The sequence below is a fragment of the Brachypodium distachyon genome, chromosome 2 (assembly GCF_000005505.3).
Source record: "Brachypodium distachyon strain Bd21 chromosome 2, Brachypodium_distachyon_v3.0, whole genome shotgun sequence".
NCBI classification, from domain to species: Eukaryota; Viridiplantae; Streptophyta; class Magnoliopsida; order Poales; family Poaceae; genus Brachypodium; species Brachypodium distachyon.
Genome location: NC_016132.3, coordinates 46,070,352 through 46,095,100, shown reverse-complemented (window position 1 = coordinate 46,095,100; position 24,749 = coordinate 46,070,352). Strand labels below are relative to the sequence as shown.

The 24,749-nt window shown below is 41.8% G+C and overlaps 2 protein-coding genes across 3 annotated transcripts; one reads left to right on the top strand and one right to left on the bottom strand.

Annotated features, from left to right (window-relative positions):
• The first annotated feature begins 884 nt into the window (after positions 1-884).
• On the top strand, positions 885-7,856 carry LOC100822852. The gene is made up of 7 exons (XM_003569465.4): positions 885-1,044; positions 3,170-3,361; positions 4,067-4,167; positions 4,824-4,920; positions 6,306-6,788; positions 6,879-7,216; positions 7,434-7,856. The coding sequence occupies exons 2-7, from the start codon at positions 3,205-3,207 to the stop codon at positions 7,599-7,601; spliced, it is 1,344 nt and encodes a 447-aa protein (XP_003569513.1). The 5' UTR covers positions 885-1,044; positions 3,170-3,204; the 3' UTR covers positions 7,602-7,856.
• A 1,906-nt stretch (positions 7,857-9,762) lies between these two features.
• Positions 9,763-15,503, bottom strand: LOC100822541 (mitogen-activated protein kinase 8). 2 transcript variants are annotated; one of them, XM_010233809.3, is made up of 10 exons: positions 14,055-14,482; positions 13,189-13,597; positions 12,483-12,610; positions 12,310-12,369; positions 11,950-12,099; positions 11,712-11,867; positions 11,412-11,623; positions 11,198-11,299; positions 10,843-10,919; positions 9,763-10,755 (listed from the first exon to the last, which is right to left on the bottom strand). In XM_010233809.3, exons 2-10 carry the CDS (start codon positions 13,583-13,585, stop codon positions 10,337-10,339), a joined length of 1,701 nt encoding a protein of 566 aa, XP_010232111.1. In that variant the 5' UTR covers positions 13,586-13,597; positions 14,055-14,482; the 3' UTR covers positions 9,763-10,336. The 2 variants fall into 2 exon arrangements, with proteins under 2 accessions (XP_010232111.1, XP_003569512.1); XM_003569464.4 differs by lacking the exon at positions 14,055-14,482 and adding an exon at positions 15,094-15,503 and having other exon boundaries at positions 9,801-10,755.
• Positions 15,504-24,749: the final 9,246 nt, after the last annotated feature.

Genomic DNA, 24,749 nt, shown 5'->3' with positions numbered 1-24,749 from the left:
ATAAGACTGCCTTATCTTAGGTGTGTCACTCAATTAGAAAAGATAACAAAACATGTTGTACAATGGGTTATCTCTTAGTGTTATATCTTAAAATTAATACTTAGATGAATAAAATTAACTAAACAAATGATAAGAAAAGGCAAAATCTAGTACAATGAAAAATTTGCCTTATTTTTGTCTTATCATTCTTGTGAAGAGATCATCTCTTAATTAAGAAAAAGATTTTGGTTTTTTTCATTTCTCTCTTTTCCACATCAGATTTTATCCCACGTGACATCGCTAATAAAATTTTGACGCTGTGCCATTGTACGCGCCCTGGTCTTTCTTCCCACAGGGGTGACGTGATGGGGTCAGACCAACGATGACTCAGACCTCAGTCACCTGCACTGCGCACACCAACGGTTCAGATCACCCCTCTCCACCCCCAAGAGCTTCATCTAGTCCATCCGCGTGCCCCCGCAGCTTTGACCCTTCTTCACCAACCCCGACACGCAAACCCTTCCTATGACATGTCGGCCCTGACAAGCCCTACTCCGAGCCGCAAGCCCTCAGACCCGCCGTAATCCAACCCACACATCTCGCCCAGCCTTTTCTCTCACTGACACCACGGGCGAACTCCACGTCGGACCCGCGCATCAGAGACCCGGAACCCAAATTCTCGCAGTCTAGCCCAGGTAGCGAAGTGGGGCACGTAGGAAGCCGGTAAATTCGGGGAAACCCAACACGGCGAGCCACAGCTGCATTTTTGCACAATGACATATGGGCCCGCTGCACATATGCGGTCCACAGGTCAGTTATGCTGGGTAAGACTAGTGGAGGTGGGGGACAATTGCTCTCTAGTCTCTACCAAATTCGAGACCGAGCCCTCATAATTCTCCTCCCCTTCTTCCTCTCTTGTGATTTGGGTGCTGCCTCTTCCTCTTCTGCCTCCGTTTCCTCCCCCTCTCCCCTCCCTCGTCCGCCTCCGGGAGAGGTCGAGAGAGAGAGAGGAAGAGGGAGAGAGAGGGGCCGCGGGACAGCTTGACCTGCGCTACTATCATTTCTGTAAGCTTCGCAGCCCCCTTCGCGGAATTAGATTCCTGGATTTGGTCTGGCCTTGTTAAAGACGGTAGCAACTGGTAGTAGCTCTGCTCGATTATGTAGAAATCATTTGGTCTGGTGTGTTAGGGGTTCTTCTCGAGGTTGTGGTGCGAGGATGCCGCCGGGGATTCCCTTGTCCTAGCTGGAAGGGTTTGGGTTTTGGTGGAGATTTTTGAACAATTTCGGTGAATTTGGGTGTTGAATCAGATTGGGAATTTGGGGGGTTTGGTTCTTCCAGACTCGCTAGACTGTGGGAGCTGCGATGTTCGTTTTCTCCTCCCATCTTCGGTTTAGTTTGTGATTTCTATTTTCTCCATCGGGTTGAACCTTGCTGTTTTGCTTTGTCTACCTACGGAGTAGTTTTGTCTGTCGAATCGCGCCGAGCATGTAATTTCTAGCTAGATTTCTCATTTGACTCAAGAGCTTGTGGGGTTCTAGTGCAGAGCTGTGATCTGAGTGTTCTGAGCAGTAATTTAGGGTTTGTTTGTTAGAGTTCCACTCCTCTTTTTTTTCAATTTAAAAGCTGTTTTTTGGTAGGGGATTGTAAAAAATTAATTGGAATAACCCTTCAAAAAGATAATTCGGTTGAACAATTGTCCGTGCCTGAATTTACTTACTCCTAACAGGTATAGGTTCTCGTTTTGGTTTTATGTGATCTACATAGTTACCTTGTTGTGATGAAATTCCGTTGCATGAAATTTTGAGGCACATGCCGTTCATTGATTCTATGTACAGATGTTTTGCTACAGATCTAGCTCCTCCAAACTGTGTCTGTAACACATGATTTTTTGTGTCGAAATCTTTTACTCTAGCTTGTTGGTTATATGCAACATTTTGCTGCCCTTTGATACTGCGCAGCACAAAATAATTGGTTGATTTAATCATGTCTAATATGTCTAGGTTTTTATGTGTATACTTGTGTACTAGTGCAATTTAACAAACAAACTATACTAATTTAACCAGTTCTACGGTTCCTCCTCCTTTGCTGGTAAAAGGATACTGCTTTTGCCATGTTGTGTAAGCAAAAGAGCAGTAACGGAAATATGTTAATGAAGGGTGCAAACTGTCTGAGACGACACCTTCGCGCAAAAGCAGGCCTTTTGAGGTTTACGTTATACTATATGCTATCACGAGTTCTATCCAGGTTCAGTATGGGCACCAGGAGGGTTGTACAATGTTGAGGGTATTAATGTGTGTACAGACTTGTAATGCTGCCACTTTTAGTGAGCTGTGCTGCGGTAGATGCACATTGGTTGGTTACATTCTTGGTAGCAGTCTTCTTGATTAGATTCATTTGGTTGCACTGATGTGATCAACCAAGGTTGGATGCTTTGGACATTTCAACTATTATTTGTTTATTTGTTGCACTCAAATTATTGGCAATACACTATTTGTATGGGCTAGGAGGGAGAGTAAGGAGAAGTTGGCTTGCACAATATTAACTCACATGTACACAACCTAGCAGTGACACGGTTGCTTTTACTCAAGTATGAACCAGCTAACCTGTATGGTAACACAGAACTATATCTTTACTCACACCTCATGGTATCTGTGATGCTGGGGTCGATGATGTGCTCTGTGATGAATCTGATACTAGTGATGCGCACGCGTTAGGTTGAAAGAGTCCAGATTGCTACTTCCAAGTAACTTCAGATCAACCTGCTTTGCACATAGTAGTTACTAAAGATGTTTACTCACTTTTAGGTGTGGATGTTACAGTCTTGCAGGAGCATGGTGTTGATTTTTTAGTTTATTGTGCAAAGTTACTGTGGTTTAGTGTTTTGTTGGCATCAATGTACCAACTCAGTGGTTCATGTTGAATAGGGATAGGTAGAAGTTTGAACTCTTATACTCCCTCCGATCCATAATAAGTGTCTCAGACTTGGTTCAACTTTGTACTAAGTTAGTACAAAATCTGAGACACTTATTATGGATCGGAGGGAGTACTCCGTATAAAAAAAATCACATCCTAGCATTTATTCATGGAATCGTTATGCTTCCATTTGCTTGTATATTTTTGTATGAAAAGCCTCTGTGTACTATATCTTTATGGAAGTAGTCCTTATTAACTTCTGTCATGGATGTGCAGACAGTTTTGATACTCTGAACATAACACTGATCAAGATGCCCGCACTCATAATGAAGAGGAAGTTCGATGATGACATTTTTGGAAATGAGGTCGACACCAAGTCAATGAAATCTATGAAAATCTCACACTCTGAAGTTGATGAGTTAGAGCAGGCAGCTGTGATGAACTCGTTTTACAATGATCCTCATCATGGTAGGTCACTGCATGGTCTTCTCTCAAATAAAGACGTGAATGCATCTGCATGCATTGTCTTGTTCTCATCAATAAATTTATGAGCATAGATTTTTCTGCAAGTTTTGAATAAAAATCCCTTTAATGGAGCTCCATTCTCTTTACTCCTATAAAAAGACTCAGCTGGTGGCGGTGGTCCCTCACACCTTCAGACTGTATCACTTTTTGATTTGGCACAAATTAGTGAGATGAGAATAAATATCGATTACATTCTCTTTAAATATGCAGTCTATTTTCTTTTTGTCCGTAGCAACGCACGTATATTGTACTAGTTTATTCTAGTTCTTTTTTATGCTCAAGAATTTTTGCCCTTTCACTGCTATTCTTCTAGGTACTACATATGTCCTCAACAGTTTGTAAACTATTACCCTCTAAATACTTGGCATTTATGACCAATACAAAAACTATGGTTTGAATAAAATTGGACGAAATTGTCGTATAACATGAAGGAGAGTTAATAGGGATATTTGGAAAATTTCACTTCGACATTTATAGGGTAAAAAGTTGATGATGAGTAGTGTTAGTGTGTTATCTTTGTGTAGGTGGTTTTACATGTGATATTTCTTAACAAAGAAGAACATTAAATTTATGTCATGCATGGTTTGGTGATTGAAGGTTAGGGAATTGCTGTATCTTTTTTATGGATTGACAGTCTCCTTTTTCCAGATGCAGATCCGGAACCTCCGTTAGCTGGCCAGGGTACTGGTATCACGGAAGCTGCTGGCTTGCATGCTGTACTTGGAGGAACATCTATTGATCTGCTCAAGGTTCTGGGACACGTTTGATCTCTTCTCAGACTCATTGATAAAATAATTTACACATAACTTTGTGTTTAATCATTAGGGTTCAATACTTTCGTTTGGTGGTCTCTTGATCAATTGCCGAAGGACCACATTCCTTTCCCTGTTTGTACTATTGACACTTGCGTCATTATTAGGTGTTTGCGTTAATGATGCTGTGTTGTCATCTCAACTGATGATGGCGTGGCACACTCGACGACCTTATTACAGGATTTTGAATTTCATTTCATTTTGCTTGTAAATATGTTTGGATGATTGCTTTCTTAGTGTCTTGACAAATTCCATGTCCGGTGAAAAAGAGTGCAACTTCTAACCGGCAACGTTTGATAATAGATTCTGTAATTTACCTCCTGCATGTTGTCATTGCACCTTGCTCTTCAACTTTTTACGGTTAAATGATAAAGTTTCTTTAATGGTACTTGTAAAGGATACAAGGCATCACCTTTGTTTGGTATTATTATGATCTGAATAAATGTGTAGGCAGTTTGTACAGTGCTTTGTTACTTTTGTGTATTCTCTCATGTTCAGTCTTGTAGAAGTCAAAACACTTCATATCAGCATCGTTATGTTGTTATCATTTGGAAGCATCTCTTGCAAAGTATAATTGTTCGATTGATTTACAGGATGTAATATCTGAAGCGGTGGTTTCGCCAGCTGATTCTACGTCTGATAATGATGGCAGCATATCTCAGCTGAATGCAGTAAATAATGTTGACGAAGGTAAGTAGAACCCTTGCCTCTCCAGTTGTTTGTATCTTTGCTGGGATTGAGTATGACACTAGGATCATAGAACCGGAGATATCATGAGGTTAACAGGTGTACATTTGATGTATATTTCACATATATACTTCATGGTCATCGAGTAACTAAAATTATTATTGAAAAAATAGCTTCACTGCAGCTCTTGCTTGAAAAATCCATGCCACATGTCTGTGGTATACCTCTGTTAGGTGCATGAATCAGGCTTATCTAAGTGATACTTTTTGTTCATAGCCAATGTACTTTGTATCCCTTGGTGTGGTTTTATGCATTAGAACGACAAGAGCTTGCATCTAGCACCATCAGGGTTAAATTTTGACAGTTAACTTGACGCTGGCGCATGTGCATTGGGGAAAGAGGATTCTAATTTCAAATTTTCAACTAATGAAGCAGATCATACCTTTTCCTTGATACGGCCCACCAGATCAGCAGTCAGGATAAGTTCACCTGTTCAGAACCACATCTTTTACCATGGCATTTTACTATTTGACCTTTGTGAAGCCATTTAGTCTTAGGGTGGCCTCAGTGTTCCTCAACATTATATAGTGGAGCAAAACTAGGAAGCTTATCTTATATCTAACACTGTCCACATGTATTTGGTCTTCACCTAAAACTCTGACAATCAAGAGCTGCTTGTCCATTGTATTAGAGGAGGGAAAACAATTAAACACCACATGGTGACCGGGTGTTGACTGCAACTGAATCTGAATGATGTTATCTTTCCTAACTCCTAAGGAAATATCATCTCAGAGAATCTTATGCTCCCTCCAATTCAGAAAACTACATCACCAGTCTCCAAAATGCAAATTGTACAATCGTTTTGTATTATAACATATTAGGAAAGCTAACAAAATTATGATACATGGAAGTACCTTGGACAAATCAGCACATATTATCTCCAGGTGTCTAATCTATTTTTTTCTCAGCCACTAATCTAAAATATGCTTTAAAGATGTAGGTAGTCAGAACTTCTAGAGTTTCACTAGATCCATGTCCAAAGTTCCATCTTTTTGTGAACTGGGGAGTACCATACATCATTAAGCACTTCTCATGTAGTGCTTGTACATTATCTATCTATCTGCCTATTTCGACAGTGACGTATAAACTGAATCTAAATGTTATCTCCCTATTTTCTTCCCCTAATGAACTTCATTTTAAATTATTTCTACGGGAAATTGGGAAATCTAATACTTCGTATATGCTTCTTATGTTACGCAACGTCTATTTATCCATGTTTGCAAAAACACAGCCTTCGAATGCGATATTTTATAAGAATACCCATGTTTTGCTCAAAAGGCAAGATTTAACCTGTTATGTGTATGTTTATTTATAATTTTGCATTGCAGGGTTTGCAGATCAAGATGCCAATTATTCACTGCACGATATTTGTACTGTTAATGATAATGAAGGAAGCTGGGGCCTAAATCAGGGTTGCAGCCTGTTGGACATCTATAATCCTGATGATGCTTTCCCTTTCTTACTTGATGTTCCAATTGATCTCCTGGCCAGTTACAGTGCATTATGTGATGAATTTGTACCCTTTGATGCATTGATAGACATGACTGGCAGATGTGGAGTGTTCCCACTTAATGAGAGCACCGCAGAAGCCAGTATTGGAAATGAAACATGCTCATCAATGGGGAATGTGAGCGATAATAACTCTGCTGGGGAGTGCTTTAGTAGCTCGGAGGTGTTAGAGTGGCTTAATCCATATGTGGACGAGGAGGACTTGCCTAATCTTATTGATTATAGCGAGTTGAGTTCAGATGCTGCTTGTGTATCTAAAGAGCAAGGGACTAAGAAGGTCACTCTTGTGCTTGATTTGGATGGTACGTTACTGGCATGCAAGGAGTTAGTATCTTTATTTAACTTTCTTGCTTGGCATTGAGAATAATCTATTGTTTTTTCCTACTGTGCAGAAACCCTTGTTCATTCAACTATGGAGCACTGTAGTGATGCTGATTTTACTTTTCCAGTCTTCTTTGATATGAAAGAACATGTTGTATATGTGAGGAAGAGGCCACATCTCCACATTTTCCTCCAAAAGATGGCTGAGATGTTTGACGTTGTTATATTCACAGCCAGCCAAAGTGTTTATGCAGATCAGCTGCTTGACAGGCTTGATCCAGAGAAGACATTGTTCTGTAAGCGTTTTTTCCGTGAGTCGTGTGTATTTACGGAAAGTGGCTACACAAAGGATCTGACTGTTGTTGGGGTTGACCTTGCAAAGGTTGTCATCATTGACAACACTCCACAGGTAAAATTCTGTGATAAAATGTTCTGCACTTACTTGGTTTTAATTCTGTTTCCACTTGTTTGAAGTACTTAGGTGTCTCAAAAACTGCTGCATTATATGTTTGGTACTTTGCTTATGCAATGTCACAATAGTCGAACCTACATCTCCTGTTCACTGCCTTGCTTACGCAATGTCACAATGGTTGATAACTGTCTAGCTACTTCTGTGCTTCATGCAGGTTTTCCAGTTGCAAGTGAATAACGGTATACCTATACAGAGCTGGTATAATGACCCGTCCGACGAGGGGTTACCTCAGCTGATTCCATTTCTGGAGAGACTTGCTGTTGCGGATGACGTTCGACCCATAATTTCGAAGAAGTTTGGCGACACAAAGGATAATTGCTAAGGTTTTCTGGCGGGTGTTAGGAATAGTTTTGTTACTCACATAGAGGAACAAGAACTCACATGACACGTTGACTGCACTAGTTGAGACTTGTTTTTTTTTCTTATTTTATTTACAGCGAGTTGATTTCATAGGATCAAGAATTTTGGTGCCAGAGCTATTCCTCGTGAATTGTATATATCTTCAACTCTGTTATAGAATGTTGTACATAGAAACCTTTTAGAAATGAAAATGAACCTCCAAATTTCTTCGTTGCAATGTGTGGGGAACTTTGTTGATTTGATGTTCATGCTGTTTTGACTGGCTGGCATGGTCGTCTGTGGGACGGTGGGCCGCAATTTTCATGCGTAATGATTTTGACGTTGCTTCTTAAGTAGTCTTCTGGCTGGAAAGCCGGCATCTTATGCTGCTGTGTAAATTTATCTACATACGTACGTAGACAAGTAATTTGGATCGGAATGAATAGTATATATATTTGGTGGTACAATGTGCCAATCAAGAATTTGTCATATCACACCAGAGTGGAAGCATGATTTGCTATGGAAGAGCTACCGAATTGGACTGCTAGCCGCATCTACCGTGCGGGTGTCGAAGGAGTAGTGATGCTAGATTAGAGAACCATTGGGTTCAGCTTACTGTCTAGGGGTGTAATCTTGCACTAACAAAGCATGACTGAGCTAACTTACTGAATGATTTGATGGATTTTGTTGGGTTCAACTCCACCAGACGCTGTAAACCAGCTCCGCCGCGCGACAACTATTGGGTGTACTGGACTGACACCGTATGTCCGGCATATTTAATGCACGTGGTCTGCTATGAAATAAAATACATTTCGTTAATTTTTTTGGAAAACCACACTTCAGACAATCAGTCCGAAGAAATGTGGTTTCCAAAGAAAATAACGAAATGTGTGGTTTTGTGAGAAACTTGCCCGAGAATTGTGGTTTCTTGAAATTTACTCTTTTTTCGGGGAAAGCTGATTACAAACTTTCATCTTGGGCCATCAAATCTATTAAGTGTGATCCAGATGAGAGGTGAGAATAAAAAATATGACATCATGAGGTAAATACAAAGGGTTATGTGAAAAACATGTTTAAATGGATGTTATGATTTCCACATTTAATCCGCTCACACGTTTTAGATCCGATGGTCCGCGTGGATAGTTTGCACTGCATACGTTACAAAGACATAAGTTGTGTCGTTCCCATTGCTTCTCCTTAAGTGGTCAGTTTTGAACTCTGCAAAGTGCAATGGAGCTTCCCAAAAATTCTTTCTGAGTAAATCTTCTCATTAACCTGAGTGGCTCTTTAGTTATTGCTCTAAAATTTTAGTTTTCAAAATATGATTGTGAACTCCGTGTTATTTTTTGTATATTGATGCTTTATCACATTGCCTTTTACGACACAATTGAAAGGTCATACTTATTGGTCACATATCTCATTCTTCTTTCTACCATCCCTCTGTTTATCTACATCCTTTTAATTTTGGTTCACAACCTAGATTTATGTTTCTTCTCTAGAGAAAATAATTATAGTTGCTACAACTATATGATAGATCTACTCATTTATGATAGAGCTATATAATTTAGATTCATTTCGTTCATTTTTAGTGGACGTGTATGCATTTCAAAATTCAATTTTGACCATTTTTTAGAGGATTTTGACCACTTATTATTAGACCAAAGATACATATTTGTGTGCCAAAATAATTATATCATTGAATTTATACTCAAAAGATGTTCCACTTGTATACCTCCTCCTTTCCGTGAAGGTAGACATCTTAGTTTTGTCCTTTGCAGTATCAATATCTACAATGTCATTATATTCATTGATAAAAAATATCAAAATCTACAATATCAAATCAATACTAATATATTGATCACAATATTTAGTGTATTGTACGTACCAAGTTTTATCGATAAATGTGGTCAGACTCAAACAAAATTGACTTAGGAAAAACAAAACTACCCTCTACGGAGAGTATTTTGTTTATTTCATATGACCTACATATTATTGACATAATTGATGGTCAAAGTTAAATTTCAAAAGAAGTTCACACACACTATAGATCAGGTATCTTTTTGTTTGTATGCTGCAACTACTGTTTTAAGACGCAGTCCAAGTGTGATGCGAGTGTTCATGCAAGTGTATGTTCTCTGAAAGGATCATCTAATTCAGTCCACATACAAATTACTGTCAGAACTCAGAAGAACAATGTTCGGCCATCAACATTCTATCTTAGAGGCGTTTGGTTTTGTTATTCTGTTACAGATCTAAACTAACTCCAAAGTATTACAACACTGAATTCCTCTAGAAGTAATTCAAACCCAGAAAAACAAAATCACCCGGCCACACGAATGTGGAACACAAGGAAAGCTGTCTCCAGCAGTAATACGAAAAATCAAGTTATTTTATGTACAGGAGATCACCATTTTTATTACTTCCATATGTTCCCTTTCTTTTGAATACATAGACGCCACACGTCTTCTCACCTCAATTCCCCTTTTTCGCATCAGCCCCAAATAACTGATGCCATTCCTTTCTTGAACAGGTGGATCAATTGGCAGGATGGTTGTCCTTGCATAAAAATTCTTTTACCAGACATCAACTTCCTCCTCGATGAGAGACCATCCATCCACTGTCTGAATCTTCGGCTGATAGGGTAACATAGGAAGTATTTCGATTCTTCCATGTTATTACTTCAGAGCTAAGCCAAGCATTTCGGAAGTGGCCATTGCACTAGTACATCCTGGAAACTCCATACTGAACAGCACTGACCTTATTGAAGGCACCTCCAACTGTGGCAATGCCATTGAACGGGGCAATGCCCTGCATCATGTTAGACTGTAAGGCACTCCTTTCTGCTACATCAGCTTTCGGGACACCCTTTGGCATGTAATATGAGGTAGACCTCAAGTCAGGGGATACCATCTTGGCATCCATGAACCGCTGCATCGGATGGTACTGCATCCGATCTTTTTCAAGTTCCTGCTGAAGCTCTCGCTCTGAATTGTCTGAGTTTCGGTAGGCATATGCTGATAGATTGGTGGCAGCTGCAGGCAGTACTGGATTCCTCGCCACCCTTCGTTGACTGTAAGGATCCATAGTGCTTGAATTCTCGAACGGTATTACTGGGCCAACCACTCTTCCTGGTCTACCTGGGAATTTTGCATGAAGGAATACATATTGGATTGGTTTCATTTGAAGAATGCAACACTAGGCATCTACTTGGGGGGAACTATTACCTGTTGGAATCCTTTGGGGAACTTGGGAATATTTTTGGTCTTTTGGAGGGATGGGTGTAGAATGAACGGTAGTATTCCTGAAAATTGCAAAGTAATTGTCAGTAGCAAATTTAAAAGGGCAGACTCTGTAACTATTATCACCCCAAATCATCAAGCTTGTTGTGATGTTCCTGACTACCTGTTTTTGTCATGTAAAGCAAATCTGAAGTACTATGAGATGGCCAAAGTACATCTTTTAGCCATGCAAAGATGAGCTAGTTGTTTAATTTAGTTCAATCTTTTTTTAAACCGGAAGCAGAAAATGGCAGCATATGCAATCTTATTTTTGTAAACCGAAGGTAAAAGTTCTTGTCACCTTGGGAGCGAAACATGCTTCCTATCTGGTGGAACGACTGCTCCACCCTTCCCTCCATTTTCCTCTAAGTTAGCAAATTGTCTCCGGAAATTGTCAACGGCACTTCATAATACATAGGCACAACAAAGAATGGATCAGTTATGAAAATTGGCAGCAGATGTGAATAAAAAAGGGTAATGCGGAATGAAAAATCAAAAGGTCTTATCGCAAAAACCTAGGATATAGGAAGTTTGTTTTTTCAGTTCCATTCATGTAATCTTTCAGAAGTTGAGGATGATACTCCAGTATTTCCCGGAATATAAGTTCCTTTACGTCTGCTTTGGTCACATTTTTCCTTTCAAACTCAAACTCCATTTTTGTTATTGGCTGGCAGGATGGTTCTCTCTCTACCTTCCCAAGACCTTTAAAATATGGATCAGCTAACGCCTGATTATGTGATCAAGAAAAGATCGTTAGAATGAAAATGTTTTCAACACCTTTTTTTGAATCCAACGTTTCACTAAAAGACACTTACCTCTTCAGCAGTTGGTCTATCCTTGGGATCAAATGCTAAAAGTCTCTGAAGAAGTTTGAGTGCAGCAGGGTCTGCTTTGGGGAATCTCTCAGAAAACGATACCGACTGTTTTTTCCTCATACTACTCAAGTACCTCCTTGCCTTCTCATTCCGAATCTGCAGTTACAAAGGGAATATTAACGCTTGACATTTAGGGAGAACTTACTTTGGATCATTAGGCGTGAATGAAAAGGCATACCCTGGAAACAGTGTCCAGTGATGGAGTACCCAAGAGATCAGTCATCAAATCCAACTGGTGAACCACATTTTTACCAGGGAACAAAGGCTTCCCAGTTAAAATCTCCGCAAAAATGCAACCAATACTCCATATGTCAATAGCTCGTGAATACTGCACACAAAACCAATTTAGCGTCCTGAATGGAACATTATAAGCTGTGACGATGTTTTTTCTTCTTCTTTTATTATTATTATGCAAATAGGAATATTACATGATATTCAACAGTACTGCATGTTCAGTAAGGGCACGGAGCATATTGCTTGAAGAAATAGTGTACCCAATATTCTAACAAACAACACCAGAGGTGTGCAGACTAATTACCTTGGTAAAGAAAGACCCACACAGCTCAGGAGCCCTATACCATCTAGTAGCAACATAATCCTGCAACAATCATGAATAGAAGATGAAAATTAAGTTCCAAAAGAAGTATCCTTGGATACGAATCTAATCTGGAAGACGACGCAGTACATGGTTCTCTATCAACATTTACATACCGTCCAGAATACAGTTGTAGGAGTGTCGTTAAATGCCACTCTCGCTAGACCAAAATCACATATTTTGAGTTTACAATTAGCATTTGCCAATATATTCTTTGGCTTCAAATCACGATGATAAACATTAGCTGCACCAACATACTTATTAGTCAGATCATAGACAACAGTATGAGCATGCAGTTTAAACTGGAAGTAAAAGACTTCAAAAGGCAATAATGTTAATGGCTCAACAATGAATAGTAGAAAATAATCATGATGGCCTGAAAGGTAAATGCGAATAAAGAGTACATTTGTCAACAAAAGGTGCAAAATAAAGTGGGAGATATTTTTAGGTCAATTTTAGCCAACATATCAGAATCTCAGGTAGAATTACCAACAAAGTACATAATTAATGGGGAAGGGCAAATTTCAAGTATGTTGGCCTTGGTTATTGGGTTGCACTTAGCACTACTGTGGAATTTGTGTCTGAATCTCTGACTGCACTACTACAAATAGTGTATGATCATAATGGAGCACAACAAAGCACCAATACTAAAGTGTATGCCCCTAATGGAGCACAAGAAAACACCAATACTCAAGTGTGGATATTCTGTCCCGAAGTTTTGTAAATTAGAACGAAACATCCCTGGACACTCAGCAAAACTTGTAACACAAATATTGTGAACTATATGCTAACTCAGGTCTCAATTTCTCTAGAGTAGCATACCGGTATGGATATATTTCAGAGCACGAAGCATCTGATAGAGAAAGAACTGGTGGTGCTCTTTGGTTAAGTCATCATTAGCCTTGATGACTTGGTGGAGGTCTGTATCCATGAGCTCAAAGACAACATAAATATCCTTGAAGTCTCTCCTGGATGGAGGCAACATTATATGCCTGATCTCTACTATATCAGGATGTCTTAATAGCCGGAGTAATTTGATCTCACGGAGTATCCGAGCAGCATCAGATAAGTGCTCAAAGATATTGTGTATTTTCTTGATTGCCACCTTGTCGCCAGTATGTTGGTCAATAGCTGAACAAACGACACCATAACTCCCTTTACCGATGACTTCCTGAATTTTGTATCTGTTAGCATCACCATATTCACTGAAGAAGTCCATCTCCGATGAACCCTGAGAGAAGCACAACAAATCGAGTTAACACTGTAGAACGGAAAAACATTTTACAAAACAAACAAAAGACAAGCATTGGATAGAAATAAGGCCCAATTCACTGAGTAACATCTGCCTCAAGCATTAAGCTAAATGTCAGATGGCCCAGCCTGCCAAAAAATATACTAGGAAATTTGATGAGAAATGGTTCAGACTATTAATTCTTTGATAAAACCTCGGGTGATAAACTGATAATACATCGAATACCCAACATACTCATGACACAAAGCTTTGCATGAAACAAATTTGATGAGAATACCACAAAGTTAATCCCAGGGTGTCCGAATGAATTGCTAGTCCTCAATATAACACTCAACAATAAAACAGCTAGATCACGTGCAATCCTTTGTATAGAAGCTTACTTCCTAGTTCCTACCAAACGAACCACTGAAACAGCAGAATCATCATCTGTGTTCACCTAACTCGCAGGGATTCTAGCACGAAGAACTGGATTTCGGTAGCTTCTGGATGACTCGATCGTATATAGGATAGCTACACCTCCCCGTCCGGTGCAAGCCTCCTTGGTCTCCAGCAATGAGCAAAACAGGGTTGATTAAACGCAAAGGTGAATGATGCTCACATAACCCCAAGAATGACTCTTTAAGGAAGTGTTTTGGGCATAAAACCATCTATATCAATATGCCTCCCGAGTGGGCATAGAATATACTGACAACCTAATCCACTGGCAGAATTAAGATGATTGGCTATCATTTTCTTGCAAGAAAAAGGACGGTAAGAAGACCACTGAATTGAGTTTAGATAAACATATCTACTCAGCGAATCTAATACCGCATTTGTGGCACCCCTTAATTTGCATCTGAACCATCCTCTTTTCTGATATTGATTATCAGAGGCTGAAAGAAAGTCTCGCCAAGCTTTTAAGGAGCAATTAGATTTTTAGACAAGGGATAAAAGCAAGGAGCAATGAGTACTCGACTAACATGAAAAGTTGCATAAGAATATCATTTCCTTCCGAGGCACAAAAGAAGACGCTGTTCAACGCCAGAAGATTTCAGATATTATCAGGAACGCATCCACCAGCAAATCCAAGAGAGAACCTTCTGATAATTCAGATGACTTCTGATCCAGGAACAGGAGTGCAAAAAAAAAAAGGCTCTTTCCGCAGATGCATGGAACATAGAATCCAAGGCGACTAGAAAGCTGAAATCCACTCAAATTAACCTCAATACACGGAGCGTTCCGCAAGAAAAGAAGAAAAGGTTGCGGGAAACAATGGCAAGAACAAATCCTTACGGCCGTGGGCGTCCAAATCAAAACAAATCAAGGGGAGAAAACTTCAATTTACCCTCGACTCCAGTGCCCAAATCCTCCCCCAAAGGTCCAACCCGCCCCGTGTTTCCAAACGCCAACAACCCACATCGTCACGGAAACCCAACCACCCCGCAACAAACACCACAGTCCGCCTTGCGCATCGAGGGTCCCTGCGCGTGTCTCACCTTCTTCCGCTGCTGCTCCGTCGTCTGCATCGTTCGTCCTCGGCCGCCTCCTCACCACCGCGAACCTACCCGCATTTGCCACCAGGCGCTGCCGCCGCATGCGACGCCAGCCCGCCCGCCCGCGCGCGTGAGAAGAGAGAGATCCCTCTCCCCGGTACGGATCGCGACCCCCAACCGGAACGCTCGCCCCGCTCTTGTGGCCTTCGGCCTCGCTGCGACTGAGCAACTCGCGGGCCTGAGATGGGGGGTGTTGTGATATGAGTTGTGTGTGGGGCGGGGGGGGGCGGGGTGGGCAAAGGTGGTCAATAAAAAGAGAAGTACACAACACAAGAAGCTCCGCGTGCCGTGTGCCTGCCTCCTCTTCCTCTATCTCGTCTCGATCGGGTTCTCGCTGATTGCCCTCTCGCTACGGCCTGGCGTTAAAAAGGAGATCTTTTTTCTAATTTATACAGCAGCCGCGCGGTGGGGGTATGTCTAGCTCTCGGTTCCGTGGCCCGCCATGTGAGCTTTTACGGAGACCGGGCGAGGGTTTTTGTTTGGATGCAGCTTCTTCAGCTTGGTTTTGGCTCAGGATTTGCGTTGGAGGGGCGCCAGTGCGTGCCGTGGTGGGCAGGCAGGTCGCTTCGCGTGTGGTTCGGGTTCCTTTTCGGAGGCGGGGCGCTTTGACGTTCGTGGTGAGTATTTTGGTTCTGGCCTGGCCGGTGCGTCGACGGCGACCCGGTAAGCCCGGCGAAGCAGACTCCTTCAGTGTGCGAGAAGGCGTGGAACGCAAGCAACCAATTTTGCTTGTTTCATCTCACCTGGTTACAAGCTTTTTCCGCAGGGGAAATCTCCTTTTGCTATTTGCCGGTTTGCGTGGGAAGTTTCGTGTGCCGCGCTGGTGATAAGGTATCGCAATTATCGGTTGGTAGATCTGGATTGCTTCCATCTCCTAACAGGATAAGGTGTCTAGCATCACCGACATATATAAATGGCAAAAATAATCGGGCGTGGCATGTGGTGTTAATCATGCATGCACGTGCTATATTCGTTTCATTGTTCTTATTGGTGGGGTGACTAGGAATTGGAAGTCCGTGTAAACATTTCACCCTGAGAAGAAAACATGTTTAAACATAGGAAGCATTAAAAAATACACATTGAGAACATCTTAAGTTTTTTTTTATGTATTGGAATTTGTAATATAAAAATATTTTACATGTCATGATGATACTTTTTGTTCGATAGAAATAGGTATGACCAAAAAAGCTTTCTGAAATCTGGCTACATACATGCACGCATAATTTACTTTTTTATTCGCTTACTGAAATTTACATTAGCTATCGCCTAAATGATCATTTTTGCAAGCATAGCTAGCATCAGCTAGTATTTGGCCCACTAAAAGTTTTCAATTGAAGCTTTATCCAGTTTAAAAATAATCGGATCCAAAATTAATATGGAGTATTTCCATGTAAATAATTTTTTCGACAGGGCCTGTAAATAAATTCGGTTACTACGTAACTAAAAAAAATGTTTTGCAACACAAAGGAATTGTGTTGCATCACAAAACAAATTAAATTGTCTGCTGCTGCCGTGGGACAACACTTGTACTAGGCGTGTCCATGCCTGCTGAGTTAGGTGCTTGCTAGTGTGCGTGTACATAATCAATTAGAATGGACGTCGCACATTCAACAAAGTGACACGTTATTGTTTTTTTTTTTAATATGTTCGTCCAACTCTTTTTTTTACCATTAAAACATTCATTTATTAACTCACCAAAGACACGTCACTAACAACAATGTGCAACATTGCACATTTAAAGCTCCGATAGCAGCTTTTACAGGGCAATCAGAAGATCTATGCTTTGATCCTAGACAAGGGTATAAGCAATTCCCTGGGTCATAAAAGTTGTAGGCATCCTGGGTTTGCTTATGAGCTATCTTGTTATTCTCTCTTCTGATTTTGAAGATTCTTGCATCACTTCCTTGAGTATGATTGAGAAATTGAAACAGATTTGGTTTTATGATCCAACGCCCTGGTTGCATTCTAGGATCCTTTCTCGCGGCAGCTTCTGCAAGAACTTGGCTATCATTTAGGAAATTAGGTTGGCTCACTCCCAAAGCTGCTCCAATCCGCGCCGCTAACTTCAGAGCCTATGTTTTAGCTTGCAATGGGGACTCTGCAAAAGAAGAGGCTTGGATGAAGATGGCTTGTTTGTGTCCCTCCTTGATCGTGCATGAAGATTCCAATTGCTGCTTTGCTTCTCAGACCTGAAATGGAAGAAGGAGAAGAAGTATTTTTTCAAGCAGAAGATCAATGTATTAAATGTTGTTCGTCTAACTCGACTCCTATATCAATCGAAGTCTGGCTAGTGATCAGTTGCGAAGAACTAATCAGTCAAAGAGTTATTGTCCCTCTTCAATAGGGTTTACGAATCAAAGTATTCAATACCTACAGCTACATCACTCGAATTTGAGTCCTTTCTGTTTAGCTCGCGGTGGCATACGAATCAAGTCTTCACGGGCATTTTCTGTCTGACTAAATATAACTAAGAATTCAATGTTGTCACATTACGAAGAAGCAATCATTCAAGGAATTATTGCCTCTGTTCGATAGCTACATCGGTCACCCAAAGTTGAAGTTACTTTGTCATGTAGACACTAGAAACCGTATGTACTCCGTATATAATACATTTCCACACGTGTGTGAGTTTTGGTTTCATGGAATAGTAAAAGTTTGTATATATATGTTGTGATACGTACTAGTAACTTCGACAAAGTACGACGGCTGCACGTTGGTCCGACTTCCATCGTTCCACGCGACAAAGCGAAAACGGCCTCTTTTAACCCACAGCCATTTGAAAAATTAAAAACATGGATCGTGCTACAAGAAACGTGGTGGATTTGCATAGCTTCCTGCAAATGGATCACCGGTTCACCAGCACCACAGCTCTAGTCCGTCCATTCCGTTGGTGACCGCCGGCACCGAAACCCCTGTTTCTCCGAACCCACAGCTCTCGTACAACACTATCACATGCGCATGGCAATTGGCAAGAACCGGACAAATCGGTTGCTCTCCTCTCCTCTCGTCTCCGCACCACGGAGCAGACGAGCTGTCGCTTTTGCTGAAAAGGCCATGTCCCCGTCCGGATCCGGTGCGTTTTGGCTTAACAAACCACATCTCACCCACCTTTGGCCTGCCCTCGAGTGTCATTACCGTCGCACGGCCTGGGAGCGAGTGCAGGCCCCGGACGAGTGGCCGTACGTGTCCCCATCCCCGGTAGCATATTTCTTTAGCGTCACGTTGCTCTCACCGTTGATCCGCGGGCGACGCGACAAATGACGTGAATATGCTTGACCTCCGCGCGCCGTCTCTCTCCGGCAGGGCACGCCGCCGGCCGCGAGGCGAAACGTGCCGACGAGCGAGCTAGATACAGCGAAGCCTGCAGAAGAGGACCGGCGCCTTGGAAGGGCGTGGGTGCGGGTGCGGCCACTTGCACAAACTGGTGCAAATTAAACGGACGGACGAGCTATATGCGCTGCGGCTGCATCCTTGGATCGATCGTGTTTCCAAGTTGGGTTTCGATGTCCTCTGCTTTGTTGTTGCTCGCATTGACCGAGAGCGACGACGGGACAGCGTAAGTTGGTCTCGAGGTGACTGCAGGTGCAGCGCGAGTCAGGGCAGAGTTTAATTTACTACATGGCCGATTCTCCTCCGTCGATCACTTGAGTAGATGGTGGTAGCTGTTGCGGCAGGTTATGTGATTTGTTAAGGTGGGCCAAATGACCGGTTGGTTATGTACAGTACTTGTGATTTGACTTCGTTTCTTGGGAGCTTTGTATCTTCAGAGTTCAGACCCTGCTCTTAGTATAACTAGCCCGCGCTTCTAGACCCACTGATCGTTGATGTATTATTTCTTTTACGTGTGTTAATGACTTTTTCATTTTGTATCTCTTTTGATTCCTTTTCATACTATACTGGTATATTCCCACTAGTCGGATTTATAAGGCCTGCATGAAATTTTATAAGGGATTTTGACGAAACATTACTTGGTAATACGATGTTATTGCGACACAAAAGAGATATCGTTGTATTCATATTGTAAAAAATCAATAGTATAACGTTTATATACCTACATTTTTCTAGAATTGTTCGTCAAAGTTTGGCATAAAATTCAATGCAGGTCTTATGAAGGGAGTATAATTCACTGATATTGAATTTTGTCCAATACGTATCTATTCATCGTATTTTCTAAAATCGAAGACATGAGATTTGTATACCTATGAGCTTCCACGGCGTGACAAAAGCCAAATTTGCCACATAGGTCCAATTTGACATTGATGCTACATTTTAGTTTTTCTGCAATGATGTCAAATTTGCACGTAGATGGGACCCACGAAAAAATGAATTGATAACTCATTTTCATCGTCTCTTTTTCTTCCAATTTCACTTTCCCATCAAATCCTTGAACCCCAACTCCGCCAGTGACCACTGCACCGGCTCCGCTCACGGCCCTACACCTCCTTCGCTCCTCCGCCACGTGCCCTCTGCACAACCCCTGCCCCTCCTGCGCACGTGGTCCCTGCACCGGCTCTGCTCGTGCCCCTATGTCGCGCTTGCCCAACAGCGCCTCCGTGCGCACCCCTGCACTGCCTAACCCTGTGCCCAGCGCCACAGTTGAGGCTCTAAGGGATATAGTTTCAGTACCTAAATTGTGAGATCCTTCCCATACTCCCACCCTCGTCTGTAGCTCGGCTGCTGCTGTGCTTGGCGCCTCCCGCCACTGCTTCCTGTTGTTAGTTTGTACTCAGTGCTTTTTTTAGAGGTTCAGCCGAACGTAAAATCAAACGAACGATTTGTTGGACTCGTAGATCTCATATCTAGCGGCTGGAAATAATTGGGTGATATGGATCACCGTGAAGGCTCCCTCCGTACATCTCATATTGCTTGTAGGAGTCGTAGATCTCATATCTAACAGCTGGAAATAATTGGGGTGACACACGCAAATTGCGCGGTTAAACTTGTATAATGAAATATTTGATTTCTTATATATTTTACTTAACCAAAATATGTATAGCTTTTTTATTTGTTTTTCGTGAAGACAAATCTTCTAAAATGATAAGATGAAACATTTTGCATCATTAGATTGATTCAATAACACATTATATTGTAGATTAGGTTGTCATTAATTTTTATCAACAGATTTGTGTTTTATTAACATTATTTGCAATATAAAAGCGTTGAACTTGAATAAGGAACTTATGCGTTTGCTACATTTTACTTTGTGTGATATTATTTTATATAATTTTTAAATTTCTTTTAAACGTAGATCACAAACTTATATATTTTTAATATTTAATTATTATTTTTGATTGATGATGCGGCAAGCATTCCTTGCGAGCGGGCACATTGTGCAGCGAGCGAGCGAGGTGGCGGCTGATAGAGCGTTGTGGCAGCCGTGGATCACGACAGCAAGACCTGATGGCGTCTCAACGATGACGGATCATGACAGCAGCGGACGATGGCGCTGGGGCGGCTGATCACATCAGTGACCATGCGGCCAACGGTGCTCCGAGTGCGCCCGTGCAAGCTGCAAGTATTTGCATGGGCCACCCACGCAGAGATGAAGAGTAGACCACTAATTACCACCGAACTCTTACATGGCACTGTGTTAAATCGCTAATTACTACCGAATGTAAAAGATCCAGTTAATGATGATAGGACACCAAAAGTGCATAAGACTTTGGTGTAGTATTAGTTTGTTTGATCTCAATGAATTGTTGCACCGCAATCTTGTTCATGCATATTTGCAGACATTTTCATTATGGACGTGGCCTCAACGATTCCCTTCCAAAGCTTGGCCTATCTCGTTACCAACAAAAGCATGCGGCGGCTCCAGTAGCGAGTGTGGCGGCTCCAGAGAAGGCACGCAGCGCGGACTTTATGAAAAATAAACGTGATATGTAAGAGTTCGTTTAGGTTAAAAAAGATGCTTCCATGATGTGTTTGCTTCACGTTAAATTAATTCGGATGATGTGATCAACGCGGAGCCTCCCCTCGGCACCCCTCATTTTGCTTTTAATATAATATATATATATATATATATATTATGACTAATAGACTTAGTTTATTATTTAATATTTTCATGACATGTGAAAAAAAACACTGAAAAATAATGTTGAAATGCCGTCGCGTAACAGACTCCTTTGGCACCATAAAAACAAATTTAACTTAACTGCCACCGATTATAACATATTGGGCCCAATAGGTCTGAAATCATTTTAATGTTTATTATAGCCCATCAGATATACATTTAATTATCGCTAATTCTACAAATTGGGCCTACTTGGGCTTGAAACTATTTAATGTTTATTGATAGCCCATCAAACATACCCTCTCATTAAATCTGGACTGTTAGATGTAAGATCCAACGACCGGCATAATTGGGGTGATGTGTATCAACGTGAAGCCTCCCCTCGGTACCCCTCATATTGCTTTTCGTATATAATAGATACACATCATCTATTAAAAAGACACTTGATTTATCATGTAATTCTTAGGCGAAAATTGAGTCTCCTAGGGTAAATCTTACGAAAAGAAAGCAATAGCGAAAGAACAGAAAAAACTTGTCAGATCAAACATTGGTAACCGCAATAAAGAAAAACGTCCGAATCGGACGTTTCTAGCGTGCAGGCTAGAGGCTGTTTTTTGCAGCTGCAATGCAGTGTGGGTGCAGGCCGAGGCCCATGCAGGGAACCAAACAGACCCGTTTGTGCAGCTCGGCTGCGGGCCAAGTCCCATGCGAGGAACCAAACGTGCCCTAATAGTTGTCTGCCAAACCGCAGCTTCTCTTTAAATGCACACACCAGTGCACCATGCTTATTAGATGCTGCTCCCCCCAATATAAAATGTTGTATTTCAAATTTTTTTAACAAAAACACTATATGTGCATACTACAGCATGCCTTACAAAAACCGTACCATGACATGATGAGTGGTGCCTAGTGCTGCAAAGATTATTTATGGACGGTCGATATATTTAATTGTATAAAAATCATACAAAAATGTAGCACGTGAAGTGGTGCTCATTCTTTAATCAAGATTTTGACAAAAAATAAACTCTATGGACACGTGATTTATGTGATTGATCAAATCATAATCTCATAAGCAAGTCTTGGGTTTCAACTCTCTTCTCAATTTTTTGCCTTTATTGGTTTATTGATAGCAATCTTACTACTCTAGAGCTTCTGTGATGAATTATTAGATAAAAGGGTCGGCATGTGAATGTATTAGAAGATTCTTTTAGATAAAAGGGTCGGCATGTGAATGTGACGATACACAAGTAAACGATGTTTGATATTCCTCGATTCTAGAGCTCCTTTTTAATCTAAGTGCCTAGATTAACTGATACTTCTTAATACTCGATCATGGTTGTGTGTAGTAATGTTTTAAAAAATATATCATGAAATAGAGGTGAAGTCGTAATCTATCGTCAACAAGTGGAAGGGTGCCTAGATCGGTGGTTAGGGGCCCTTGTGAAATGTCTGGAGTTAGATGGTACTAGTACGTAAATTATCCTCACGTGAATGTCTGGAGCGCGACTAATTCCCAGGGACTCCAAGAATACATTTGAGTTAATGAATGTAAGGAGCGCAACTAATTTCCAGGGACTCCAATAACACATTTGATTACATGGGCAAATCAGTTAGTCAGATTCAAAGTCGTACCCATCAAACAAAAGAAAGAAAGAAAATAAATTAATAAAGGCACAATACGCCATCAGGAGCTTCCAGTGACAAGCATGGTGTGTGTTACATTGTACTCCAGGACATTAGCATGGGGCCGATGGACGGGCCATATATATAAAGACGAGCGCCCCACTTGTACAAGATCCAAAGGGAAGGCGCCACATCTCATCTGGAAGATTCAAAGGTCCTTGAAACGAATGAATTCGTGCAGTCTCCGTCGCCACCTAAAAGCAGAAAGAAACAATTACTGAGTTGTGTAATTACACGAGTCCCCGCAGTCGTAGCTCCATTTTCTCAGGAATTGGTATGCAGGGTAGGTGAAGAAGTCGTACTAAGGTATACTTTGGCTTGCTGATCGACTGGGACACTGGGTGCAGGGCCGGATTGATTGTCATGGACTCACGGTGGTTCATTGGTTCGTCCGGATACTCCTAAATAATTTAGCGATTCTCTGACGTGTTACTCAACAAATATAAACTGAAAACAACTCGACACGAGGGACAGTGACCTGTAAACAATGCACACACACTAACCCGAACCAAGACCCAAGATCAACGTCAGTCAAAACCCCTAAATTATTGCCGCACCCGGGCAGGCACGGCAGTTACGACAGTGGGGCTCCAAAATGAAAGGGAAACGACAGCGACAGCAAATCGAATCGAGCAGCAGAGCATGCAGATACTACTATAGTAGCATGGGATCCACGTCGGCGAGCCTATCCATATCCATCTGCCTGCCTGGCTGCCTTGTATGGACAGCATGCGATTCCCCTCCATCGATTCCCGGGACCGTTTGTTGCAAGTAAAACGAAAACTCTGCCGTTAAAATGGCCGGACACTGAGAACAAGCAACGGCATGGGCAATTCGAGAGTTTGGAAAATGCTATGGTGCACGAGCGCAAATATATAGCACGAAGGAAGAGACACCTGGAGCTAGACACGGCCGGCCGGTGTCATTGGCACGCATGTTCCTCGCTACAATTTCCCCATGCAGGCATCTACCACTTGCCTTCGCTGATTGGTGCCATGCCTTATGCATTCGATCTTCCTTTCTTCCCATGTAACCATGTACAGTATTGTACTTTTAGAATAGCCGCACTCCTCTGATGGCTACAGGACAATCCATCCATCAAAGTGCCCTTCACCTTTTCTAGATTAGTGGCACAAACGTTGGTGGATGCTTTTCGTGGCATGATTAATTCCATTCCTTCCTTGCTAAGTCTGTGGGCCTGCTGTGGGTTCCTGGGGATCCATCTGCCGACTGGCCCAGCAGTGCGACCAATATACCTATGGCTTTTTTCTAATGTCTGGATCAGATGGGAGAACGATATCGTTGTGATTAAACTGTGAAGCGTAGGAAAAAGAGCGATTTCCCTCGGTTATTGTCCTAGCTGACAGTTTCGAAGAGTTCTTTCCCTGTACAGTCCATTCGTGTAGCCGTCACGCATGGATGATTTGTGTGTGATGATTACTTGGAAGTCTCTAAGAGAAAGGGACGCGATCAATAACGATCGAGAAACAAGTTGTCGTGGCCGTATACGGCCGGGTTACTTGTCCGTGCAATTAGGCTGAGAGTAACTGATCGCTGTGAAATTAGCATGCAGGCAACGCGCGTCGCCAACGCTAGCTGAAACCTTCTTCGAGTCGAAGCCACACCACACATGTCGTCGATTATCGCCCCTCAATGATGGAACGATAATGCGTTCTCGAGTTATCGAAAGCAAGTTACTTAATGCATGGATCGATACACTCTCGGAGCCCGGCCCGGCCATAACGCGGGTACACGGACGCAATTGCGGGCGTGCGCTTTTGCTTGCCTAGGCGCGACGTGTGGCCTTGTCTGCCACATATACAGAGGAGTACCACTGTACGAGCACTCGTGAGAGTAGTACTCTTTTTCGACGCATCCTTTCCTTGGCCAAGGAGTTTTTCTC